General features: G+C 35.6%; 1 protein-coding gene across 1 annotated transcript; it reads right to left on the bottom strand.

Annotated features, from left to right (window-relative positions):
- Window positions 1-2,362: 2,362 nt before the first annotated feature.
- LOC136843125 (tetranectin-like) lies at window positions 2,363-6,977 on the bottom strand. Its single transcript, XM_067111159.1, has 3 exons — window positions 6,770-6,977; window positions 5,648-5,824; window positions 2,363-2,630 (listed from the first exon to the last, which is right to left on the bottom strand). The coding sequence occupies exons 1-3, from the start codon at window positions 6,900-6,902 to the stop codon at window positions 2,398-2,400; spliced, it is 543 nt and encodes a 180-aa protein (XP_066967260.1). The 5' UTR covers window positions 6,903-6,977; the 3' UTR covers window positions 2,363-2,397.
- Between the last annotated feature and the right edge of the window lie 20,838 nt (window positions 6,978-27,815).

Below are 27,815 nucleotides of genomic sequence, written 5' to 3'. Positions count from 1 at the left end.
TTAGCTCTGATCGAGTCCTCACCTGGAATTAAGGAATTTCCGACAGCACTTTGGACAAGAAAGAGATCAAAGTGGTTTTCCCCCCAAAGGCAGTGGTGAGAGAGGTTCTAGAGGCGAATTTGCTTACAGTGAATCATACTAAATTGAATTAATTAATAGCTTAGTCTTTTTTCCTTTGACTTATTACATGTAAGATGGCATATGAAAGGAAACTCTTAATAATATATATATATATATATATATATATATATATATATATATATATATATATATATATATATATATATGTGTGTGTGTGTGTGTGTGTGTGTGTGTGTATGTGTATGTATTTTCATATATATTCCATTCGTCCCTTTAGCCCATTAGCTAGAAAATCAAATTTAATGGCGGTTGGAGGAGACGCCATTATGGGGGAATGTGAACTTATGTAGGCCTACCCCCATATCACCTGATTTGGGGGAAAATGTACCGACCTCTTAGCCCCAGCATTGTACGATGTTTGTGGGGTTAGAAAGCCGTTAGGGACAAAAAAGATCATTTAATGCCAGAGCGTGTATTTGGATAATTCTACTAATTTGACGAAAGGGAATTTGTAATGAAAAGGAGCAGCAGCACTTCATGTTATCAGACACTTTGAGGTATTTGCCTTCTCATAAGTAACAATATCTTATAAGTAACAAGTACCCTTTGGGATACCCTAAACTAACTTGCACTTTACACTTAGTACTTAATTTTAGAGATTTATCTGAAAATGCATCGCATCTAAAATAATAGCCTAGGTACAAATCATAATGGCATAGCTGATAAGTACAGAAATATAATAACTGGAGTATTCTTAAGTTATGTATTACTGTATCTGCTTCACAGTGTGAGAGGCGAAGCCACTCAGTGTGGAAACTACCTTCTTGATCTCCTTGACAGATAATGTTGTTCAAATCCAGCCGACTCCAGAACTACCTTAATATTAATAACCATAATTTTTGTCACAAATTGAGTTTCATCACTGTTAGTCGACTGATCGTAGTTGTAGATATTTGCAATGCCTCAAAGTCTCTGCCATAGTCAAGGCTGTTTTCACTGCGAGCTTCTGGTTTTCATTTCACTTACTGCAATGAATGTGCCTTAAAATATGTAAGTGTATCTTGATTAAGCAATTAAAAGCAATCCTGTGGTCCTGGCCAATAACCTGAGTTCCGATCTACTTAAATTCTTTTCTTACACAGCCTTAGAATATGTCTCTATGTTTTCTGGAATGAGACCGGTATCACCTTCTGGGTAAACTCTTTCCCTGATCTCTGCTCCAGAGTCGATTTGTGACCTTAAATCAAACCCTGAGTTCAGATGTTTGTGGTGTGCCTCGTCTTACTAAATAGTAGGTAGAACTAAGTCTTCCAGAACAACTTCGATGATAAAAATATAACCTTGAAATTTTTCGTCGTGGGATCATGTATGGAATTCCCGTGCAAACAAGTATCTATTTGAATTTCTGAGACTCGCTTATCTCAGATTTTATTGGTCTCTTCTCCATGGAATGAAATTTTAGCAGATCAATATCGTTTCCAGAAATACATGAAAGATTCTAGCTGAGCTACCAGATTCGGCACCTAATCTCTATGCAACCTAACAGTCACGTGAATTATACGTCACGCATCCCCTCTCCATCCATATGCAGGGTCAACTACCTACCACTGGTTTTACTCCCGCAAGCCGAAACAAAAAGGGACATATTTCACTGAAGGACGTTAGCCTTAACCGAGACTTCTATATTTGTCTTTCTCCTTACACTTGTGACAGGTAGTTGGCCAGACATTCGGACGAAAGCGAGCGCATGACATAAGTCTCATGACAGGGAATTCACGTGACTGGCTGCCAAGCTTGACGGTTTAGCAGAGAATTCGACAGGAAAATTACGGTTATTTACAGTTTTACACTACGATAGCTCTGCTGTTTCATTAATCACAAATGAACGCTACAGTGACTCTTGTCATATTTGTTATTGGAGCCATTCCTCTAAGGAAAATTACTAATCTTAAAATCCATTGTGTTTACTTATTCACTCTGAGCAAGTTGCAAGGTGCATTGTAATGCAAATGCAATCAATTTCATATCAAATACCGCAATAATATTCAGTTGGTTTTCTTGTTGCACTGACGTTGATTAAGAGATCGTAACAAAAATAGTTGTGAGAGTCTCATAAGTATATCCTCTTCCGAATCTTAATTTTAAAAAAATTTATATAACAAGCCCTTTTCATTTATACATATATATACTGTATATTATATATATATATTATATATATATATATATATATATATATATATATATATATATATATATATATATATATATATATATATGTATGTATGTATGGAATCTTGTTCTACAATAAAAAGGAGCCTAAAGTTTCCTGAGACAAATAACGTTGTAGGAGTTGCTGCACGGGATGTCAAACCACCTTTGATTATAAATGAGATGCAGAATGGCGCAGTTATGCGTCTCTCCATTGTCGGGTTGGTTTGGACCCCAAAATGGAGTACCCATGGGTACGGGCCTGTTGTCAACAAACTTCCAGGTTCCCTCCTCTTCTTCGTCGCTGGCACCAAGCCAGTAATGTTTATCGGCCATCCCCGCTGAATGAGAAGACACGAAAGAGAGCTGGATAGAACAATGAACCATAATAGTACTGGTAAAATAAGTATTGCTAATAAAATCGGTTTTCATGATGCTACCTTCGGATCCTTTTTGATGCGCTGAAGAAAAAGTATAGTTGATTTAAGAAAATGGCTTTGTTTAATTTGATATTCAAAATTGATTTATAACTCTCCAGTCTTTTTATTGTTCTTTGTCCGCATATCTTTGGTTCATACTCTGAAAGGAAATAGCAAGGGGTTATTTTGTTATTTTCTTCACCGTTTTCTTTTTACTTGACCCAAGAGGATTAAACCTACTGCATATACTGTATCTATAAGTAAATGTAACTTAATATGCAGGTGGTGTCTTTTGAAGATAACTTAAATTCCCACACCCGTGAATCCTGACAAATATGAAATGCTTTTTCTAGCATTTCAAAAGAAGTTTTCCGAATTCACCGTGTTCTCAGAACGATATGAAAGAATTCTTAGCACGCGCTATTTCCTACATGAATGTGGTCTTTTGCATTATAATCTAGGAACTGCGGAATCCTTAAATGAGTATTTTTATGGTTTCTTTTTGGCGTGCATGATACAGTGCCAAAATTTCTGCTCAACACTGGTTTCATTGATCATTCACAGCAGACATTTCGGGATCTCTAGCTTTCATAATTTACGTAAATATATATATATATATATATATATATATGTGTGTGTGTGTGTGTGTGTGTGTGTGTGTGTGTGTGTGTGTGTGTGTGTGTGTGTGGGTGGGCGTATTTGTGCTTGCGAATAAATCTGAAAAATAAAACTGTTTTCCAAAGAAGCCAAGGAAACTGAATAATCCACTATATTTCGATCAATATACTGTACACAGGGTCCCATAACTAACTGGGACAAAGAAGGCATTACTAAGGTAACATTTACATGAGGGTAAAAATACGAATTGTACTGAAATGGTTTCGATTGTGAAGTGTGATATGCTTGGAAAGATGATTCTTTCAGTGAAGGTAATCCGTCAGGATTTGATTATTCCAAGTGGGCTCTTGTTTCTTGGTCTTTTAAGGAGATGGATTAAAGGATGACGCTTTATTAGACTAATTTAGCTGAGGGATATCGTGCTGTAGGTCAGACTCTGCTATTTCTTACCCGAATGTCTGCCTACCAACGTCCTTTCGACAACTTCAAGCTATATTGTACATTGGTGGAAATATAGTGGCTTATTCAGTGTTCTTTGTTTCTTATATGGGAATTTTTTTTAAATTTTTAACTTCTAGTTTACAAAAAAGTGGAAGAACCAGCTCACATGTATGCTTTTTTATATATAATTATATATATATATATATATATATATATATATATATATATATATATATATATATATACTTATATTTATATATATATACTGTGTATATGTATATATATATATATATATATATATATTTATATATATATATATACGAGGGTAAGTCAAAAAGTTCCAGGAAAAATTGTTGAATGATGTATTTACACAGGAATGAAAAACAACCCAAATACTTAGTAAACAATTATCTGTGATGTAGTGATCCATATAGACTTGTTACCTCAGTCATCCTCTTGCTACCGTGGTGTTAACATCTGCTTCAGAAAAGTAACTTCTTGAACCCATGGAAAATAAAAATTTTGAGATGAGAGCTAACATCAAGTTCCTGACCAAGCTTGATTGGAAACCAGGAAAAATTATTGAAGCTTTTGCAACAAGTTTATGGAGATTCTTCTCCATCTAAATCAGTTGTTTATGATTGGATAAAGCGATTTAAGGATGGTCGGGAGGACCTCAAAGACAACCCAAGAGAGGGAAGACCATCGACTGCAAAAATGAAAGAATTGTGGCTTTGGTGCAGAATCTAGTGGATGAAGGTCGTCGGATTACTATCGATATGATAGCTAATGAAACTGGGATCTCCCATGGTTCCGCATTTTCAATTTTAAATGAAAATCTTGGTTTGAGTAAACTTTCAGCACGTTGGGTCCCAAAAGCGTTGCGCGAAGACCAACTGCATCAAAGAGCTGAACTTTCTCTTGCAGTTTTAACGAAGATTGAATCAAATGAATCAGAGTTTTTTGACCGGATTGTTACTGGAGATGAAACTTGATCCATCAATATGACCCAGAAAGTAAAATTCAATCAAAGCAATGGTTACCAAAAGGTTCAGCTGCACCAGTGAAGTTCAAAGTGGCGAGATCTGCCCAGAAGGTTATGGCAACAGTGTTTTGGGACTCCAAAGGAGTGATTTTGATTGATTTCCTTGAAGGACAAAAAACAATCACCGGGAACTACTACAAAGGTGTTTTGCAAAAACTGAAGACTGCATTGGCTAAAAAACGTCGTGGAAAGTTGCACCGCAGAATTTTGTTCCATCATGATAACGCTCAAGCACATTCATCAAGGGTTGCAAGAGAAGTCCTACGGAAATTTAGGTGGGAAACTCTTCCACATCCTCCTTATAGTCCTGATCTTGCTCCTTCAGATTTTTTCCTGTTCCCAAAACTCAAGGAACACTTAAGAGGAGTCCGGTTTGAATCTTTGGATGCTGCTAAACATGCAGTTTCAACATGGTTTAATAGAAAGGCCCCAAATTTCTACAAAGAAGGGTTGCAAAGGTGGAAACAGCGCCTTGAAAAGTGTATAGAGTTAGATGGTAGATATGTAGAAAAATGATGTTTGAATTTCCTTAAATAAAGAGTATATTGAATTTTTCCTGGAACTTTTGACTTACCCTCGTATATATATATATATATATATATATATATATATATATATATATATATATATATATATATATATATATATACTTATATTTATATATATATATATATATATATATATATATATATATATATATATATATATATATATATATATATATATATATATATATATATATATATATATATATATATATATATACTGCATGTGTGTGTGTATGTATGCGTGTGCACGGTAGCATTTACCAGGAAAATCTTAAACATCACCCTACCTCCACTGTAAATGAAGTCATACACCAATCCCACTGTCTCACAGTCGTCCATCATGAGAATGTCTCCTCCGTGAGTCTTGCAGTAGTCAATGGCGTCTCGGTAAGTGTGAGTGACAAAAGTATCCAGCAAAATGCATCGAGATTCATCTAGTGGAACATACGGATCGGGACACTGAGCTGAGGAAAATGAACAATAGCACAGTCGCTAATTGAGGAACCGGCATGAAACTTTATTTACATGTACGTACACACACGCACACACACACATATACACACACATATATATATTTATATATATTTCTTACTCACATCAGGATCGAACCCAGGTCTTTCAAATGAAAAGGCAAGGCAGGGGCGCTGCCCACTAGGCCATACAAGTCTCAAAGAAGTTGGAACCTGAGAGCAACTGCACCCAAGGAATTACGTGGGCAAGCTAACTGCTTGCATACCAGCGAGTTTTCCCCAACTTCCCGACTCAGCAATGACCCAATTGACAGCATTTCGTTCGAATTATCCCTTCTGAGCGAATAAGATAGAAATAAAAGCTAACGAGAAAAAGACCAGAAAATGGAAAAGCAAAAGTAATAACAGTGTACCTGCATTCGATTGGAGAGAGGATGAAGCAGTCACGTGACAGCATTTCTATTTCATGACATTAGTTTTTTTACTCTTTTTGGATTTGAGAAAGTCTATTGATTCAGTTACTGGAGCATACTATATCTGGTCTGGCAAGGAATACGGTTATTTGAGCCGAAGGAACACCGGGGAAGGAAAAGTTTCGGAATTTCACATCAAGAAATCTGATCATCAAGCCCGAAATAACAGAAGAGTAGTGATAAAATAATGCAAGCTTTATAGATAAAAGAATTTCAGTCGATTAAAGAACGGGTTGAATATTCCGAGTAACGTCTGTTGATAACATAGGCAATTTTGTTCAAGTCAAAAAAATTTTAAGTGGGGCAGGGCTGTATGTATTATATCAGGGTATTTTCATTCTAGTTATGGGTCTTACATCAAAATAGGGGTCACCATTGCCAGCTAAGATACAACTATCTATCAGCATGTTAAAGATAAAACGAGTTTTGATAGCTATTGTCAATGAAAAAAAAAATACTTTCTTACCTGCACAAATAGCGATTAGTGACAAATATATTAAGCGAAGTAACATCGTAGCCTGGTTTTGCCACTTGCCGGATGATATAGATGGTGTATTGCGTACCTCGAGACCAGGTAGTGATGTAAATGATTTCATCATTTCATTACTTTCGACTTATGGGTTTTATCTAACTGTTAAAAAAAATTCATTACCTAACGTCGACGCGTTTGTAAAACGAATGAGAATCATTATTACGTATCATGCTGTAAATAAGGATGAACTTATCTTCTCTACGGCTCAAATCTTGAGAAATACCAGGTGCACGTCACCTGTAAATCTGCCACCCCCTTTAAAAACGGTTCCTCTGTAAACATTTAAGGTGTTTCTGCTATCTTAGAACGTGCATTTGATTTGGACATATTTGAAGACAAAGATTAAAGTGCACCGACTGAAGAATTATTGTCTGCTGACGGTAGGCGACCTTGCTCTTATCCAGATACAGACATAACTGTACAAAAACTAATGTTCAGTATTTAAATACAAAGGGGCATGAGACTTCTTGGTTCATGAAACTTTCGTGGATTTCGAAAGTCAGTTACATAAGACGAATTGTACTGTAAAGGAATCTCTCAAGTAGGCTTGGTCGTTTAGTTCATGCTATGTTGGCATAATAACAAGAAATGTTACCGGCATCCACAAACGCTATTATGATAAAATCTGAATGCATTTATCAAAACTACCAATAATGCAGGTAACTGATATCGAGGGATAAAGATACCCAAACAACTGGCCAAGTCATAGGCGCGTTCTATATTTAGGAAAATAGCTTTGAGTATCGGAGATACGACGTTATAAGAGCGAGAGTCATGTTCTCAAGGACGTTGCATTACATCTTCACAAAAGGTATATCACAAAACATCGAAAGGAACACTGATGAATAGTTTAACTGCAGCAGAGAGCTTATATTCGTATTTCTCTGACTGAATTACCGTTACATTTTAGAGGAAAGGCAAAGAAAATTTACTTGAAGCGAACCTCGGGACATTCTACTGGAAAATCTTCAACAGAGAATACCTAAGAATGCCAAAGACAAGTAAGTTTACATATCCAAATTGTGCCTTAGTATCCGTTATCAAAAACCACCAAGATATATATATATATATATATATATATATATATATATATATATATATATATATATATATATATATATATATATATATATATATATATATATATATATATATATATATATATATATATATATATATATATATATATATATATATATATATATATATATATATATATATATATATATATATATATATATATATAAGTGTGAGAGAGAGAAAGAAAGGTCGCTGAATATATAGGTTTTTCCTTAAAACTAAGTTATCGATTTCCACTTCATTACCATAAAATATTGTCAAAGCTCTAATTAAAATGGTTGTTTACGTTAGATGGGATATTTCCTTTTCTCTGAATTGTCCAAATCTTCCAAACTAAAATACTCCAAAATTAAGAAATAACTTTTAGTTTCCGATGAGCCAAGCAAATGTTACGGAAATAAAGTGAGAGATATATTTTCAGAAGAAACTTGATCAAAATAACCTTTCAGCTGAAATCAAACCAGATTTTGCAAGAGATTTCCCTGTAGTTTTCGCAGGCACGTTCTTGACTGCTCTGTTTGAATATGCCAGAGAAACTTCGCTGTTTTTGGGCTTCTAGGTTTTCTGAAGGAAAATTACCGCGGTGGGTGCATTGCTTAAGGCTTCCAGGAGATAGATGATGATAAATCCCTGTGTTCTTTCTCTGTGGTTAGATGCTTGCTTGACTAACCATCCCATTAATCTCTCTGAAATATTCCACAGCCTGGATTTTATTTATGTCTGGGAAAGACTCTCTAAAGCTTGAAAAATTACATGATTTTCTTTTCGCGTTGGCTAAGATGTTTCCTGTCGATGGAATAACTCTTCGTGCAGGATCGCCATCGCCCTAATTCAAGATATTTTATATAGTTTCACCCGTGTGGAAAATGTATATAAACTACATTTGAAAACTATTCTCGTTGCCCAAGCTGGAAGTAGCCACTGGAAGTAGCCATGAATGTGACATAATTTTTTTTTTTTTAATTAAGACACACTGAGTCTTTTAAAGCACCACTGGATCCGTTACGAAATTAAATAATCATCCACGTGATACGTGATAAAAATGAATAACGCAATTTAATCGTTTGTGTAAATGACCTATCAAATATATGCATATGAAGTAAGAAATTAAATATGTTCACTCTTTCCTATTGATGTGTTCTTACACATCAATAGGAAAGAGTGAATATATATATATATATATATATATATATATATATATATATATATATATATATATATATATATATATATATATATATTTTTTTTTTTTTTTTTTTTTTTTTAAATAGTACCTTCTTGAGATTCTTCAGGATTATAATGAAATGAACGGAAACTAAAAGTATCGGTAAATAAATATCCCACAGAAACTGATAAATATGTTGACCCGGCTCCCAGCACAAATACCAAAGCACCAACAGATTTCATGGTAGGTCTTCTCTGTGTATGATTTGCTTATGAGATCTTTAGAAATTCTTGCTCCCTTGGTGGCAATAATGGATTTTTCTTGATTATATACTTTCATAATCCCTTAAGTACTTGATAAGTCTTTTTAACATATTTCTTCTTAGAATGAAAAAATATGTGTTTTCTCAAAAAACCTTGAACAACCATCTTTTATTTATCTTCCATGACATTGAAAGATTCAAAATCTTACTCATCTCAATCTTTGTCAATTCCAATGAAATTCTCTTTGGTTTATATCTTCAGAATTTCTTTAGCCAAGCCAGATACAACTGGGATTGTATTTGATATTTTACTGATATTTGCTCAGAAGAACAGTTTATTATGGCTCCTACTTGATATCTCTCAGACGTTGAAATCTCACATAATGGACTTTTAAGAAACATTTTCCTTTTTATTCTTCTCCTCTACAGTAATTCTTTCTGGCTTGGTATCTAACATTTTTGCTGCTAGTGATACAGCGTCAACTCCCGTCTCCATTTTTACTCAAGGCTGTAATCTATGTTCTTTCCTGCGTTGGTTTTGGCTTTCCAATGGGGTATGAGGTGTCTGATTGAGTTTGAACTGTCGCCAGTGTTAGGAATGGTGGAGTGGCCAGACATATTATGACATCGTGGTTCCTCCTGAAGGAGAGAAGTTGTGGACACAAATAAAGAAGTAAAAGTAATCTCATTATCGTTTAGTTGAGGTAGAAAGCATCTAATCCTAACACAATGACTGCAGTGTAAATAAATAGAAAGCTCCCTGATTTTATTTGGAACGGTGTTATCCTTGATCTATAAGTATACAATGTTTTATTGTACTCATGCCTGCAATTGAGTCATCACTTATGCACTTTAAAGATAATGACTTTTTGGAATTTCTGTAATTCCTTGATGGAATTGCATGACACTCCTGTTCGCAAACGGGTTTCAGGCTAAATAGACCAAATTAGAATAGTCTCTGATTTATCTAATTAGCAACTCATTTATGTGTCCATGGTAAAGATATTTCCTTATGTAATGTCTCACTCTAAAGCACCCATTGACGACGGGATGCTGTAACCATGTCAGTATCAGCTGGTTATAATGTTAGATTTTCAGGGGTGATGACCTCAGAGTCTTTAACTTTGGACCTGTCCATAATTATGCTTACCTTACAAAGAAGCTAGGTGATATCTCATGAGTTCTTGCTGAAGTATTTGTTTCATCTTTGTCTCTATAACTCCTGGTATACCTTGGTCTTTGTTCAGAGATAATCTGCATTATTTAGTTCATTTTGTAATTCCTCATTGATTGAAACCAAACTTAGAATTGCTGTTCCTTATGTCTAACAGACATGACCATTTTATTTGAAAGGAGTAGTTAGTTAATGAAAGATTTTATTAGACCACTTACCAATTTTTCCAGATCTTATTGCATGCCATGAAGTGATTAACCTTACTGAAAGCTTTAATTAAATGCAGATTGACTGTGTTGTTTGAACTGGCCCCTTTTAGAATTTTTATTTTGTTTTAGATTTTCTTTTATGATCGGCAAAGAATTCTACAGGTTCCCTTTTAATAAATCATCAGGTCAGGTGATAAGACATTGTAACAATATTTTTCTTGTTGAGCTGAGATAGTGATGATATAATCTGGTAAAGTTCTGGGTTAAAACTATCACACTTGTATTTTGCGCTAGAAAATTATGGTCTGATGCATAAGCGTTAAATACTCATACCATAGGAAATAGACTGGTTCAGTATTTCTTCCCCATGGTTTACAGTGACAAGGTAAGAACCTCGGAAGATATATTTTTGATTTGGGTTTGGCCGTACCTCATTCCATTTGTTTTTCTATTTTTGCTTATTTTAAGATGATTATATGGAGGGTAATGAATGTAAGTCTGTTAGATGAAAAGATGATTGTATGGAGGGTAATGAATATAATTCTGTTAGATGAAAAGATGATTATATGGAGGGTAATGAATGTAATTCTGGTAGATGAAAAGATGATTATATGGAGGGTAATGAATGTAATTCTGTTAGATGAAAAGATGATTATATGGAGGGTAATGAATGTAATTCTGTTAGATGAAAAGATGATTATATGGAGGGTAATGAATGTGATTCTGTTAGATGAAAAGATGATTATATGGAGGGTAATGAATGTAATTCTGTTAGATGATGGACTACGGGCTACATAAAACTAATAGATTTTGAGAATGATCTTAGAACGGATTCAGAATTTTTTCACGTCCCTAACATGGCGGAGATTATGAACTCTTTAATAAGTATGTGTTCTCTTCAATCTTTTCATCAGTAAATGCGATATCTTGTGGTATTTGCAGGTCACTGTCCCTCTGGTATAAAATGTAAAAAACACCATCAACACTTAACTTTTAAGATATATCTGAGGTGTATGTCTGGAAGGGGAGAAAACTTACGGTGAATTTCCAGGTCCTTTACCACCCTGACTCCTCTGCTTGATTTTCAAATGTTGAAACGCCTAATGAGTATTTTTTTATATATATTTAATTGGTTTTGGTGTTACTAACCGAAACATTTTCATTTTTCTTTTCCATGCTCAAAATAAAAAGCTGTTCATTCTAAACCACGGCTAATTAAATAATTTTGTTCTTGTGGTTTTTTTTTTGTAGTAGTTTAATATTCCCTAAGCAGTCCTGGCCAAAATTCTGACGATAATCTTGATCCATTTTCGTCAAGTTTGCTTTGTGGATTTTGAAAGCCGAGAGGGATAATTGCATGACGGAGCAAGGGATATTAGTGCAGAAAATAATTTAATCGAATATCGGCGGCAGATATTGGTTGGATAGCACTGAAGCAACGTCGAAAAGGTTGTTTTATGAGGCGTTGATCTATTATTTATTTTTATTAAAACTAGAATAGGCACCTTGCCTTTTGTCATGGGTTGGGCGTAGGTAAAAGTGCCAAAAATAGAGAAAATATCCGCAGTAAATTATCGATCTTATTAAATAACGCTAAACTTTAAAAAAAGATATCGAAAACAATATTACACTTATATCACTATCGCTTAAAAAAACCCGTGACATGAAAAATTCTATTCGTTGTACTGGTTTTGTAAGATGAAAATATATATGGTTTTCGATATAAAGATAAAATATATATATATATATATATATATATATATATATATATATATATATATATATATATATATATATATATATATGTGTGTGTGTGTGTGTGTGTGTGTGTGTGTGTATAATTCCTGAATAAAATTTTTAATACTGCCTTCGTGGAAATCCATGGAACTTCACATACTTCTCAGCCTCCAAAATAAGTTTACTCCTCGATCACTGTCACTTTTATAACCCATACCATAAAAAAATTGTATAATTTTTATGTTGCTTTTGAGAAGAGGTGAAAATTTAAATATATATATATATATATATATATATATATATATTATATATATATATATATATATATATATATATATATATATATATATATATATATATATATACTATATATACATATAGATATAAATTCTCTCATTAACGTGTTAATATTACTAGGTGATAACGGTTCCTGAGAGTTTATCTTATGCCGTACCTGTATACGCTTTTATTATAAAATATATTCTGGAGAAGAACAAATTTGTTCGAATGACCATAAAGTTACATGGAAACATTCCAGTTATTAAACTCTTCCTGCTATTCTCTCTCTCTCTCTCTCTCTCTCTCTCTCTCTCTCTCTCTCTCTCTCTCTCTCTCTCTCCTTTTTAATCTATACGGATGGGAAAGTAGAAAGTCTGAATGCTTCCCTGCTTTCGTATGTTCATTTGCAATTCTCTATATGCAAATAAAATCTTAGATAAAGAGATCGTGGTATACAATTTACAGAGAAAAAAAGGTTAAGTACCTCCTGCTAACCACCTTTACTGGATGGTGTTTGGGGCTCAACCACCATATTCTGGCCATAGGTAGGTTCCCAAACGATGCAGAGCAGCGAAAATCTTATTGCGTTTTCCCCAGTGTCCTACAGGAAGAAGAAGCATTCGTTTATGACTGGTCTCTAAGGAAGAAACTCGTCTGTCATTTAGGCGACGCGTCCTCTAATATGGTGCTTCCCTCCCTGAAGACAGTTCATTAGTAGCCAAAGCCACTGGTACCTCCTTTGTACCGTTTTCTGTAAGCGTGGTAGGGGTATATATAAAGGAAAAAAGTAACATGAATCTTGAAAGAAGTGAAGAAATTAACGATTTATCGATGGTCTGTATAACAAACTTGTCATGCAATCAGATACTGATCAAAGGAATCAAGAATTAGGTTTTGGGAAAAGTTATCCAAACTATTCAAGGTAAAAAGAAGATAAGACATGATTATTGAACCACAGGTTTATACCATCCACACGTACAGGGCTAACTTGCCAAAGTGCATTCATAGACCCATGAATTATAGATTGCGGTTCTTGGAACCATGACCTGTACTTATTTAGTTTTCTGTAAAAGAAAACTATCGAGAAGGCTTTGTCTGCCCGTCCGCACTTTTTCTGTTCACCCTCAGATCTAAAAAACTACTGAGGCTAGAGGGCTGCAAATTGGTATGTTGATCATCCACCCTCCAATCATCAAACATGGATTATTCGTAGCCGCACCTATAGATTCTGACTTACCTGTTCTAGCTGGACAATCTCATATTTACATAAATTTCAAAGTCATCTCTTTGTTTTAACTTGAAAATATATGACCTATCTCTCTCTCTCTCTCTCTATATATATATATATATATATATATATATATATATATATATATATATATATATATATATATATATATATATATATATATATAAATTTGCATTACGGAATCTGGTCGATAATTCACAAATTTTCTTTAGAATATGCCTACGGTCATATTTCATAATGTGCCATAACAGGCCTAATTCTTTCCTATCCGTTTACTAAACTAAAAAAAAAACTTTAGTACCTTAAGCTACGTAAGACCTATTCATCTTGCCCTGCGCCCTACCTCGTATATTAAAAGATGTGCGCGTACTAGCTACCGTCTATGAAGATAAGACAGAAACCTCATCGCCTGTCACATCCCCTGTTGGTCACCTTATGTCATGCGTCGTCAATCACTGTCAACCCCAGACTCCCCCTAAAAGAGTAACTGGTGTTCTGAACGTCAGTGAAGGATAATAACACATGGCCGAAATTTTTTAACGCCATGCGCGGGGAATCACAATCATCCGAAAGGGAATGCATTATTGTCTCAGCGAAAGATGTATAGGAAAAATAAGCAGATGCCCCTTGAATTATTAGGACTTCAGACGGGGATGCGTTTCATTATTCAGTTGACAGACGGCTGGACAGAGCTTCTGCTTATGCATTCTTTATGCTGTCATTCTTATTGAATGTGTATCAAGGTTAAAGCAGAATCTTGAGTAGCGTTTTCATTCTGGTGACAGTAGATCAGTTTGCATACGTACGGACAGAGTAACACCTCGTGCACTTACACCATACAGAAAATTTTGTATGAAGAGAAATAAATTTTTTTTTGTCTTGATTATTTGCTGTTTCTTCAAAAACAAAAATGTATGAAAATTATTCTCTCTGCCAGTAATTTTCCATGAGTTGGCCATATAAGTATGTCTGTAAAAGCTCATCAAATTCTTACCATAAGGGTAAAGTGTCATTGCTGTTGTAATAATTACATATACTTGTAAATTTCGCCCAATACACAAATACGAAGCACAGACGAGAGCAATGGAACCATTTTTGTTGTAAACGCTAAAGAGATTGAAGTTTGGGAACCACGTTGTAAGGTGCAATGTTATGCGATTTTCCAATAACGAGCATGAAAGACTGTCTGTTGACGGTAATATGGCAAATACAGATGTTACAGGGATTCTTGTGGAATAGGTTCACCAGTGGGCTCATCTGAACGTTATTTAATTAAGGTTAATGTGGAGATGTATCGGGCTGTTCCTGATGTTAGCCTTTCAAGAAAGGTGTACCTGAAATCCCAGGCCAGCTGGGATGGTGTTCACCGTGATCTTATTGAGCTCAGGTGGCGCGACATCTATAGAAGTCCGAGTGTTATTGAATGCTTAAATAATCACCTTAACTCTATAGTCGATAGAAGAACTAAAATCCTCAATTTTCATCTTCAAGATAACCTATGGCTTAATGCTGCATGTAAGCTTTCCTATCATGAAAAACAAGAAGCTTATCATTTGTAGATGAACAATCAATCAGACTTTTTGTGGCTTACTTTGAATGAGCTTATAAGTCAAGCAGAGGTTCGCTATGAGAGAGCTTGTAAGGAGGGTGTACGGGAGATCTTGCTCTCCCACAGTGGTGACCATAAGTAGTGGTCTTTGCATTTTGCTCAAGTCTTTGTGAGCAAACAGTATGGTGAGTCCTTACTGTTGCCTCAGCCATGCTTTCCAGATCCTAAGTTGTGCTCATTGGCCTTCAGGTCTGGAGAAGTCAAAACTTTGCTTCTGACTTTGATAGTTTTGGCATCATAGACCATATTAGGAGCTTTCCCATCTTTTTTAAAATGACTGCTGACTCCATTGCCCCTAAGATTATTACTATTTTCAGAAGATTAGTTGGCCTTGCAAATTTTCTATGTGTTTGGAGGAGGGGAAACATTGCTACATTGCCGAAGGGACTAAGTCTGTCCTCATGCTCTTCTGAATATAGGTCAATTTCAATTACCCCTGTTTAATCTAAGGTTTTTGAGAAGCTGCTCTCTATGCCCTTGTGGTTTTGTTAAAGATAATACCCTGCTACATCACCATTACAGTTTGGGTTTCACAAATGCCTTGGTACTTGCAATGCACCCTGACAATATCTACTGCCTTGCAGAGTGCTCTTGATGAGGGTGCATCTTTGACTGTGCGAATCATGAAGCACTTATGTACAAGCAAAGATTATTGGAATTGGTGGATCTTTTATTGATATTCTAAATGAATTATCAATAGGTAGAACCTAAAGGGTCTGCATTGATGGGCAGTATAGCAGCTTTAGTCATGCCATTTCAGGTGTTCCTCAAGGTAGTGTTCTTGGCCCTTTGGAATTTATTATCTATACTAGCTACATGTGGCAAGGTCTGGAGAACAAACTGATTACATATGCTGATGATGCTGCCCTTTTGTGGTTTTGTGGCTGCAGAATCCTTGAATGAAGATCTGGCACATAATTATGTGTGGAATAGGCTTCAGGGCATGAAACATAACCTTTCTAAAACTCAATGTGTGATAGTCGATCCAGGACAAATTTGCCTTAGCATCCTGATTTACATTTGAATTACAGTTTTATATGCCAGTAACTCTTTTAAGATTTTAGGTGTAACTATCAATAACTAACTGACTTTTGAGAAGCATATACATAATGGTGATGTGTCTGGTTCTCAAAAAGTTCGTATCTTAAAGAAATGTTTTAGAATGCTTCAGGATGCTCTTATATACAAGCGTTTTAACTCTTTTTCTTGTTCCCTCTTTGGAGTACTGTTTTCCAATGTGGTCCTCTGGTGCAGACTCGCATCTCCAGCTCTTGGATTTCGTTATGTCAGCAGTGAAGTTTATTTGCCAACTCTTAATGTTGACTTGTGGCATACACGTAAAGTGAGTTCATTGTACCACAGGGACAAACATCCTCTGCTCCTTTCCTTAACTGACATCGCAGTTTTTGCTCGCAGCTCTAGGAGAGCTGCTGTGCAAAATGTATGCCGTTTTCCTAGAAATAGGTTTATCATTGTTTAATTTGCCAGGAGTTTTATCTTGGCTCCAGCTTAAATGTGGAATAGTTTATGCAGTGCAGTTGTGGAGTCTTCTGGTCTCCAAATATTTAAGCGTGGAGCAAATTCATTAATGTTGTTTGCTGACGTCTCTTGAATTTCATGTTTACTGGTTTTATTTTTTAGTTCATCATATTTATTTATTTATCACCTTTTTCTATTATTTGTCTTTCGCTGCAGGCTGAATTGCCTTTGGAGCCCTCTTGAGTTTATAGTCTATTAACTCTGTCCACACACACACACACACACACACACACACACACACACACATATATATATATATATATATATATATATATATATATATATATATATATATATATATATATATATATATATATATATACACCACTTGTGCATATTTTTACTAAAACACTTAAAAACAGATTTCATCAAAGAATATGCACACAAACACACACATATCTGCAATAGGCTATATATATATATATGTGTGTGTGTGTCTTTGATGAAAACTGTTTTCAAGGTCTTTTAGTCTATATATGCACAAGTTGCTTCACGTCCCATTTCGTGGAAGTCTCATCGGAACAGTTTCAGAACAATTAGCTGCCCACTTTAATCGGTGTGACCACGAGTCCTGTCCAGTATGTGGCACGGTTACGTATTAACACATTAAATGCAGGACGGTTCCGGATAATTACTTCATTGAAAAGCTAAGACTAAATAAGTATTGAGAGTTTCATGCAGACACGATGTGTCTCTTGCCATGAAACAAGAAAACAACCCTAGTAATTACCATTTACTCTCGGGAGTAGAGTGCTGAACCACTGAGCGAATACCAAATGACAAGCCTCAAGAACCCTAATATTCCCAAAATACGTGTAACTTGCTACATTGCATTTAATATTTTTTACTTATTAATGAAAAATAACATAAATTGTACTTCGTCGTTTTAAGAGGTAAAATTTCTTTGATGATTATCTTACGACAGAAGAAAGTTTTACTCAAAATGATTTTCAAAAATTTTTATATTTTTTCGAAGTTTAACCTCTAGAAATTTTAGGGAAACATATAAATGAATTGTCTTGAATGGATATGGATACACTTTTGAAGTAGTGGCAGACGCAAGTAAATTTACAGTTTCAAATTCCGGGATAAAAATAAAAAATAAAACTTTTCTGTTTGGACTACATTTTACAAGACGTCGTTAACAAAAAAGTCATTTTTGTTATATTAATGTTTCAGTTGTTGATATGTTAATAAAGCCGATGCTAGTAATTTTATTGTAGCTCTCGTTAAATTGCTGTCATCGCGGCCGTTAACATAATTAAAAATTTTAAATTAATGTTGCTCTTGGCAATTATCTGTTCCTACTAAATGATATGCGTTCGTGTATTTTGCTTAAATTAGAATTGCCGTTATCTGTTCACTCTGTCCTTGCGGTCACAAGCTCTGTCATTTCCCGACAGACAAACGCAGTCGAAATTCTTAAATGGCCCTCGGGGCAAGAGTTCAGAGACACGTGAGATACCAAGAAAGCCACCAGGCACGCGAAAGGTTGAAATATTTGTTGTAGACTAAGCCTCTGGTTCGAGGATAATAGGCTTTTCTCCCATCCGGTCGGATCAGAGAATGAGGCTCGGAGCTCGTTAAGAGTTTTCTTATAATATCCTCCCCTTTGGTCGTGTCGGAGTGGGCCGGATACTTTGTCCGTGAGCCGTATTTCTTTTTGCCGACATGTAGGACGAGGAAAAAAAATACGAGGGTGGGGGGATTTTTTTTTTTTTTAGTTAAAGAAACGTTTTATTTATAAATATAATAAAAATAATCTTACTAACATCTGTTCACTGTTGTCATATTAATTCATCTCTTGAGGACATGTTTCTCTTTATGAATATACCCACACATTACTTATTCATCTTCGTGGATACATGTTTAAAATTGCAATACTTTTTAAATGAAGTGAAATAAGAAAAATAATATATGCGGTCTTCCGTACTATGAAATTATTATTTCGTTTAGTAGAGTATGTATAATCTAACAATACATCTTACGGGGACTTTAAACAGGACAAAGTAGCACAGAGAGAGAGAGAGAGAGAGAGAGAGAGAGAGAAACTGGATCGTAGTTCCATATAGTTATAGTTTTATTATTCAAATTAATTAAATGGAGATGTAGGAATTAAATAACTAGTTTTTTTGTGGAGGGCGGAAGGGGATTGGTGGCTCATTAATCACTCAGCCAGAATGATAATAAATGGCCACAGGCAGACATTTCAGTAACTTACTGCAAGTTACTGCTTTTTGTTTTCCATCATACTAATGCAAGTATTCTTGTCCTGTTTCTTTAAAAAAATCAGTACACATCTCGAGAAGGTCTAGGAACTCAAGGAACGAGATGATAGGTTAACAGACATGGGATATGGAGAAAAATCGATAGTGAACAAATAAAAAATGCGCCGAAGTTTCTTCGGCGCAGTCGAGTTTTCTGTGTAGCGTATAATCAAGGCCACCGAAAATTGATCTACCTTTCGGTGGTCTCGGTATAATGCTGTATGAGCCGCGTCCTATGAAACTATAACCACTGCCTGGCGGTGGCCTGTTCTATATCGTTGCCAGACGCTCGATGACAGCCACCTTTAACCTTAAATCAAATAAAAGCTACTAAGGCTAGAAGGCTACAATTCGGAGTGTTGATATTTGGGGGGAGGATGATCAACATACCAGTTTGCAGCCCTCTAGCCTTGGTAGTTTTTAAGATATGAGGGCGGACAGAAAAAGTGCGGACAGACAGACAAAGCCGGTACAATAGTTTTCTGTAAAAGAAAACTAAAAATGCCTGTTTCCCTATTTTCTCGGTCTTTAGAAAAAAAAATACTGTGGGGAAGGATATCTAAAACATCGCGTACATAAAGAGAAAGGCCAATCACAGGATGTAACGAAAAATTAAACTCTTACGTTTCATTACAGAATGAAGGACATCATGTACTCTAATCTTAATATGGAAAGAAAAAATAATTTAACGTAACCAAATAGAGATATTAATTTTATTTCAAGGCTACTCATTCTGGGACTTGGAGATATTTAGAGCCATCTTCCATTAACAATGTGCCTATTCATATATATATATATATATATATATATATATATATATATATATATATATATATATATATATATATATATTATATATATATATATACTACTGTATATATAGTGTGTGTGTGTGTGTCCGGTGGGGGAGTACCCACAAAGCCGGGCTACCCACCTAGGGCAGGCGTTTAAATGATGGATTCCCCTCCTAATTTTTTGTATATAATGTGAAGATTAATATAATTACTAACGCCTGCAGTAAGGTTCGACATTTGACTGCGGTATACTGTTCAACGGCGGGTAAGCGCTAAATAATACTATTAGGCTATCATTATCACTCTCATTAATATCATTATCGTCACTACCTGGAGAATTTCGTTTTTACGCACAAACATACACACACATAAATATACAGTATATATATATATATAGAGATAGATAGATAGAGAGAGAGAGAGAGAGAGAGAGAGAGAGAGAGAGAGAGAGAGGCGGGGGGAGCGAGCGTGCGTGTGCTCATCCGTATTTGGCTGTTTATGCATAGCAGCATTCACGAGCTGGACCCACTTCATGATGAATAAACTGCAGTGCAAGATATCCCCTACACACATATAATATATATATATATATATCACACATTACCACAGGTGAAAAATAAGAATGGTGGGTCTGACCGGTTTTCGACTTTATTTCCAAGCCATTGACGAAGGACTGATCAGTCCTTCGTCAATGGCTTGGAAATAAAGTCGAAACCGGTCAGGACCTACACCCCGTTTCTTATTTTTCACCTGTGGTAATGTGTGATAAATGAATCACGTACAAAAGTGATAATAATCATATATATATATATATATATATATATATATATATATAAAGGAATTAGGCTGCCAGATAGACTGCATAGATGCACATGTACATCACTGACAACTTTCTTCACTATATTAAAAGTCAGAGGAGTAACAGCTTACTCAAGAGAGAAAAATATACGTAATTCAAACCTTACCTCCGTGCATTTGTTTTGTGTGATCACATTTACTTGTAAATTAATGTTAAAATTAAATCTGCGTTTTACAAAAAAAGTGATAATTTCTTGTATGTATTATACTGCATTAAGCAATTTAAACATGTGGTTGAATAAAAAAAAATCGTCCAAAATTCCAGGAAACAACAATGGCAGGAAATGCTGTGCACCCTCTTTCCCGATGTTATGAAGTTTAAATTCCAAATGTTTCATTTCTCCTATTTCTTCCTGCACTTCCTCATTCTGCCTTCCAAGGCAGGAGGAGCCTGTTATGATGAGGCGACTTTATGAACTTTAGAAAGTTGCTTTCCTTTTTTTTTTTCTTAATATTATTGGAGAGAAAACGGAGAGATGCTTATCATCTATAATAATCAACCGTCAACTGACTCTGAAAGATCTATAGGCCTATTCTTCTCGGAGCCCTAACAAAGGACAATTGCGGCACGGCCACTTTCTTTCGTGATAACGCATGTAACCTCCCTAATCCCCCGACGTTATTGACCGTGGTTCACTTTCTTCCTGGGGAGGTTATCTGGTCGGAATGCTTCATAAAAATCTACTTCTTTATATAAAAAAAAGGTGAGGCTTGCTAAGCTTATGATTTAAATTCATGTCACTTACCTTCTTTGTGTGTTGGAGAAACCAGAATATGTGAACATGCTTTAGTTCCAGCGATTGTCATGGATTATTCTCGTTGTTTTTTCACCGCGGTCTCAACTAAAAATACTTATGCGTTATATATATATATATATATATATATATATATATATAATTATATATACTATATATATACACATATATATGTACAGGTATATATATACATATATATATGTGTGTGTGTGAGTGAACGGATGTGTGTGCTTGTATCTACATTAAGTGTGTAAAGAGATAAATATCGTGGGGAAGCGAGAAAAATACTTAACTTTTTATGTAATAGTAATGTTATACATCTTAATACACATGTTTAATGGTTATGGGAGCGGATGTAAATATGTAACAACCATTCGCTTACACAACACATAACCAACGAGTAATAGTGAACTGAATGCTTGAATTTTTGCGTTGCTTTTTTTTTTTAATGTCTATTAACCTCAAGTGCGTACCTCAAATAATAATGCATAGTATTCGTGATCTTTATATGCTGTACTCTACAAAAATAAACATAAAATCGCCAACATGACGAAGTAAGAAACTTCTTGGCTTACAAAAAGCAACAAAATTGAATAGAATTATTTTGAACCCACAGACAAGACTTGCTTGCCCATCTGGTACCTCGTGAGAATCCACAAATACTTCCTGTCATCTTGATATATTAAAGAATTTGAGATCACGCGACTTTTTGTAAGACTCAAATACATCCTATGACACGGGACCGTGTGAATGTGGTTGTTTTCCTTTTTGTTTTCTATAAAAGAAAACTATTGTGCCGGCTTTGTCTGTCTGTCTGCTCTTTATTCTACCCGCACTTTTTTTGTCGGCACTTTTCTCTCCGTCCTCAGAACTTAAAAACTACTGAGGCTAGAGGGCTGCAAATTGGTATGTTGATCATCCACCTCCCCAATCATCAAACATACCAAATTACAGTCCTCTAGCCTCAGTAGTTTTTATTTTATTTAAGGTTAAAGTTAGCCGTAATCGTGCTTCTGGCAACGATATAGGATAGGCCACCACCGGGCCATGGTTAAAGTTCCATGGGCCGCGACTCTTGCAGTATTATACCGAGACCACCGAAAGACAGATTTATTTTCGGTGGCCTTGATTATACCCAGTAGCGGTTGTACAGAAAACTTGATAGCGCCGGCATTTTTACTTGTTTATTGATAGACGAGGATTTAACATACTTGTTGGTATAAATATCTGCTATAACATATATACATATATATACATACATACATATATATACATAAAATTATTGTAGTTCCAGAGCTTAACCAGGTTTTTGCGACCATTAACAGTACCTGTTAGAGAGGAGTAATTGAAGGGTTGTTATCAGTTTGAAATGGCTGATTTAGGGGTTTTCGTGTTTTTTTATTTATTTATATATTTTTTTGTCTTGGTTTTCATTAGATACCAATTACAATGCATGCACCAGACCTTAACGATGAATACAGTAGTTAAACGTTCTATTTAACCCTGATAACAGTTACTGTAGGGCGCTGGCCTATGTTATCAATTTTAACATGTTAGGTAGTAACTGCGGCTCATTTACTGTAAAAGGTTTGAGCTGTAATCTTTAACGCTATGCTGAAGATCTTGCACTCAGAATATGTTCCTAACTCTCGCTTAGGCCTCGAAGTTTGGCCTCGATTTGGAGATGTTCATAAATCCATACTTAAATAGATTACTCGGAAAATTGATGAATTCATCAAATAAAAGAAAAATCCTATAATTGTTCGACAGGTAAATCAATCAGTCAGTGAATACATAAATAAAACTCGTGTGCCATTTTTTTTTATCAATTTCAGCCACGGCCTTTATGCAATTGCAATGAAAGCTTTGGATGCAAATCAATTCAAAGCACTGACAAAAACGTGTAACAGGTTTCATCTACAGCTTGTAATTACGTTATGCATTGAAGAAAAATCCTATTTTTGGCAAACGCTGTAATAGATTACTCGAGATATATTAGGCTTAATGACATTCTGATCCGTTAAGCGACAGGGAAATTGAATTAGGCACAAAGAGGCTGTTGTTATTTCTGTTTGAGCGCGTGTGTTTGTGTCGGTGTATGTGTGTTTGTGGGAGTGCGTGTATGTGTGTTTGTGGAGATGCATGTATGTGTATGTGTGCTTCTGTGAGTGCTTGTATGTGCGTGTGTGTGTGTGAGAGAGAGAGAGAGAGAGAGAGAGAGAGAGAGAGAGAGAGAGAGAGAGAGAAAAGCAACAGAATAGAGAAATATTACTAGTAATAATTTCTGATCATATTATATATCAGAGACTCTCTCTCTCTCTCTCTCTCTCTCTCTCTCTCTCTCTCTCTCTCTCTCTCTCTCTCTCTCTCTCCTTCCTATGACATACCTGTTTATAAAAAAGTAAGAGCAAGCGTTTAAATAAGTTTGCACGAGAGAAGGGGATGGCATAAGATAGGAAATTGCAGGACACGCTTAAAGTCATTTTAATTGCTATGCCGTGTTATAATGATATTAAAACCCAACATATTAACAGCTAACACATTTATGATAATATTAAAACCCAACATATTAACAGCTAACACATTTATTTTATTAGAATAAAGGGTAGTCAAAGGTCAGTCATCGTATATCATTTATCAGAGTAAATTTCATTATAGTTCACGTACACCCGCGATTCATATACAAACATTAAGCTTCAAGTGCCCTTTAAAATCCAATTCGTTCTACCTCGGAAGTAATATATTTTCATATATGTTACCCGAAGGGGAATTGATTAGTTATGATAAGTTCGTCGCCTCGTGGTCTCGAACGACGGAAGACAAGAACTACAGTGACGTCCATATATATATGTATATATATATATTATATGAATATATATATGTATGTATGTATGTATACTGTATATATCATAAACCCATTTGGACAGAGTCAACAGACTACAAACCCAAGAGAGCTCCTATGGGAAATCAGCGTGCAGAGAGAGAAGAGTTATTGGAAAGGATGTTAAACAATTAAATATGGTGGAATAGTAAAAACAAAAAAAAAAACGATGTACTTGAAATCCAGGAGACGTCAGCAGAAACCAGATATGAATTTGCCCTTCGCTTAAATATTTGGAGACCAGAAGATTGCACCGCTGCACTGGACAAATTATTCCACATATTAGTTGTAATCAAGATAAAACTCTCCTAGCAAACGAAGTACAGTAGTACTAGAAAATGACACACGGTTTATAGCAGCACCCTGTCTAGTGTTGCAAGCAAACGGCATCACCTATTCCTTACCTGGAATAAGCGATGCATCACCAGTAAGTACATGATGAAAAATGCAGTTCTTATCACAACTAATCGTCTCAAAAATCATGAATTATTATGCAGATAAATGATAAGAACTGAAAAACACAGTGGCAGGAATAGTGGCCGAATTAATTGATAAGACAAGCAGTTATTTTGATATCAAATCAGTATGATGATGATGAAGGTAAGAATTATGAAATGAGATCTTAAATGTTTTTTAAGGAAGTATTCCAACCAGTAACATCATTATTCAACCTCCAAAACCTTGGTATATTAAAAAGTCACCTGAGTCACTGTTAACAGGAACCACTTGGATGAATATGAGATTTTATCATAAGCAGATTCTTCCAGCGTGATCAAAGCTAGACAAAAGGGCAGATTTTTTGGGCATCTAACTGCTCAGCCAGTCACATTTCCAAGTCGAGCCTCCTTCTTATGTCCCACTGTAACAAAATTTTTGCTGATGTTTCCCAGTGAACGGGAAAAGTATTAGCAACTTCATTAATGGTGGGATGTAACAAGGTTTAGGCAATTTTCTTAAGTCTTCTGACAGATAAGATGGTGGTACGATCAAGCAATACAGGGCTCTCTCTGGCAGTGTGCTCTGCAGAACTGCCCTGTACTAGCAATCCTTGTCCTTGCAAGAGATTTTTTAGCTCAGGCATGGTATTTCCTGCCTCGTTTCTTTTCATGTGAGCTGGAACTAACATGAATGCCTGAGTCATATCTATAAAATGTAGCTGACTGAATCTTGCTATCATAATGATGAAGTCTATGTGTCTCTGGAGATAACCTGAAGTCAAATATTTTCCCTCAACTTTCTGGCCATTTATAGCGTAGGTAGGGAGATTCCATTAACAGCTTATGCTTGGGTCCTCTGTCTAGCTACCTATAAGGTGTTGAAACAAGTGAGAAGTTCTCTGCTCATCTTACCTGTGTCCTCATGAAAAGAATAAAAAGTGGTCTGAACTTTACCTTATCTGCCAGTTTCTAAGAGATTGGAACACTCAAAGCTACGTCTGGACGATATCGCTCTTGCTTCACTAATAATCGATCAGACTTACTTTTGGGCAGAATTAGACACAATCCATATTTTCTAACGCACGAACTTACGCACTCGCATACCAGCTCGGTCGTCTGCCTCCCAAATCAGAGCCAATATTGTGTGTTCATCAAGCCAAACAGCTGAAGTAACCAAACTATTTGCTGAATGCAATGATTTTGCGACTGAGCGCTCGACCCAGTTCACTCTTGAAGCGATCTTTCTTTCATCACACCTTATAACATGGTAATTGTAAATTAGACATATTTCCTTATATAGTGCTCGGCCACCCCATAAGAGCGTCTCTCTCTCTTAATGGAGAACTAAAATAAAAGCATATGTATAAAACATAACAAATAGAGCTATGCTCAATTAGCAATATCTACTGCACTGCAGTTTTAAGTACTGCTCTCTTGAAGTACTTGCAAAGTCACTGGGGTCGTTTTCTTAGAGCCCTTGCATGTAGTCTTACAAGCACAAATAAGCTTTACTACTCCCACAATAAGAATTATCAGTAGAATAGCCACTAAGACTATCAAAATAGCTGGCATAATATATTGCTGATACTCGATCATCAATGGATCATCGTCTTCTTCTAACGGCGGAACAGTTATCGGTACCCCTGTTGTAGGCACTGGAACTACATCATGATCGTTACGCATATGACGCATGAAAATCTTCTCGGAACTGTTGAACACAGCACGGCTAATTACGAGGAAGTCTGTTGATACCACACGGCATGAAGCATCAAACAGCTTAGATCCTTGAAGAATGAATGACGTCGACTTGTTACCCTGGCACATCGTCGTAACAGGACATTCTTTGCAGTATACGGCAGTAAAAGTTCTGGTGGAGATTATGTGGTATTCAAGTGGAAACTGTATAAAGTCACATTCTGTCGGTGTCTGTCTGTGAACTAACGACAACTCACAACCACCCACAGATACAACTCGCAACTGGAAAACATTACTGTCACACACATACTTCTCCCTAACTAAGGTACAACCTGTCTTCTTATAATCAACTCCCAAACCTTGATATTGATCTCCTAAAATGAACATGGTCTCTAATCCATCCCATGTCACTATTAAGTCTCCAAAAGCACTCGGAAAAGGTCTAATAACAAAACTAAGAAACGGTTTCATGGTACTGACAGGAACGTATATATACTATTAATCCCCGATCAGACAATCTCACCCTTAAAACTTTATAATATAAATACAAATCTCCTCCCGTGAATAATACTTTCGCCCCATGTAGATAAGCGGAATTCCTTAGAACACTTTCTAGATATCCTAAAGGTAATACATCACCATACACACGACCATCTGCTGCAGCAATAATTGCTTTTATTTGCATTTGCACTTCTATCCTTAAGGAATCAGTTTCTTTCTCAATATTAAGAAAAGTATGTTGGATCGTAAGAAGTGCTATTGTCACATCAAGATCTTCTTTCAAACCTTCTACTGTAACTGACAAATCATTCAAAGAATGTCTAATTGTTTCAAAACCACTTCTCAACTTCTCATTACTTTCTTGCAACTGATTTCCCCAAAGTGGTCACAGTTTCAGTAAGAAAGGAAGAGACTAAAGGATACGAAGAGCCTCGATATTTAATGATCAGGGTAGCCAGTTTAATCACCTTACATATGAAGCCATTCCTT

This window comes from Macrobrachium rosenbergii, chromosome 11 (genome assembly GCF_040412425.1).
Source record: "Macrobrachium rosenbergii isolate ZJJX-2024 chromosome 11, ASM4041242v1, whole genome shotgun sequence".
NCBI lineage: Eukaryota > Metazoa > Arthropoda > Malacostraca > Decapoda > Palaemonidae > Macrobrachium > Macrobrachium rosenbergii.
Note: the sequence above shows the minus strand (reverse complement) of the source record. Positions and strands in the feature narration are given on the sequence as shown.

Coding starts and splice junctions, on each gene's coding strand:
- LOC136843125 (XM_067111159.1), bottom strand. CDS start 6,902: ATGATGAAATCATTTACATCACTACCTGGTCTCGAGGTACGCAATACA. Junction 5,825..6,769: donor ACTAATCGCTATTTGTGCAG/GTAAGAAAGTAT, acceptor CATTTTCCTCAG/CTCAGTGTCCCGATCCGTAT. Junction 2,631..5,647: donor TGACTTCATTTACAGTGGAG/GTAGGGTGATGT, acceptor CTTCTCATTCAG/CGGGGATGGCCGATAAACAT.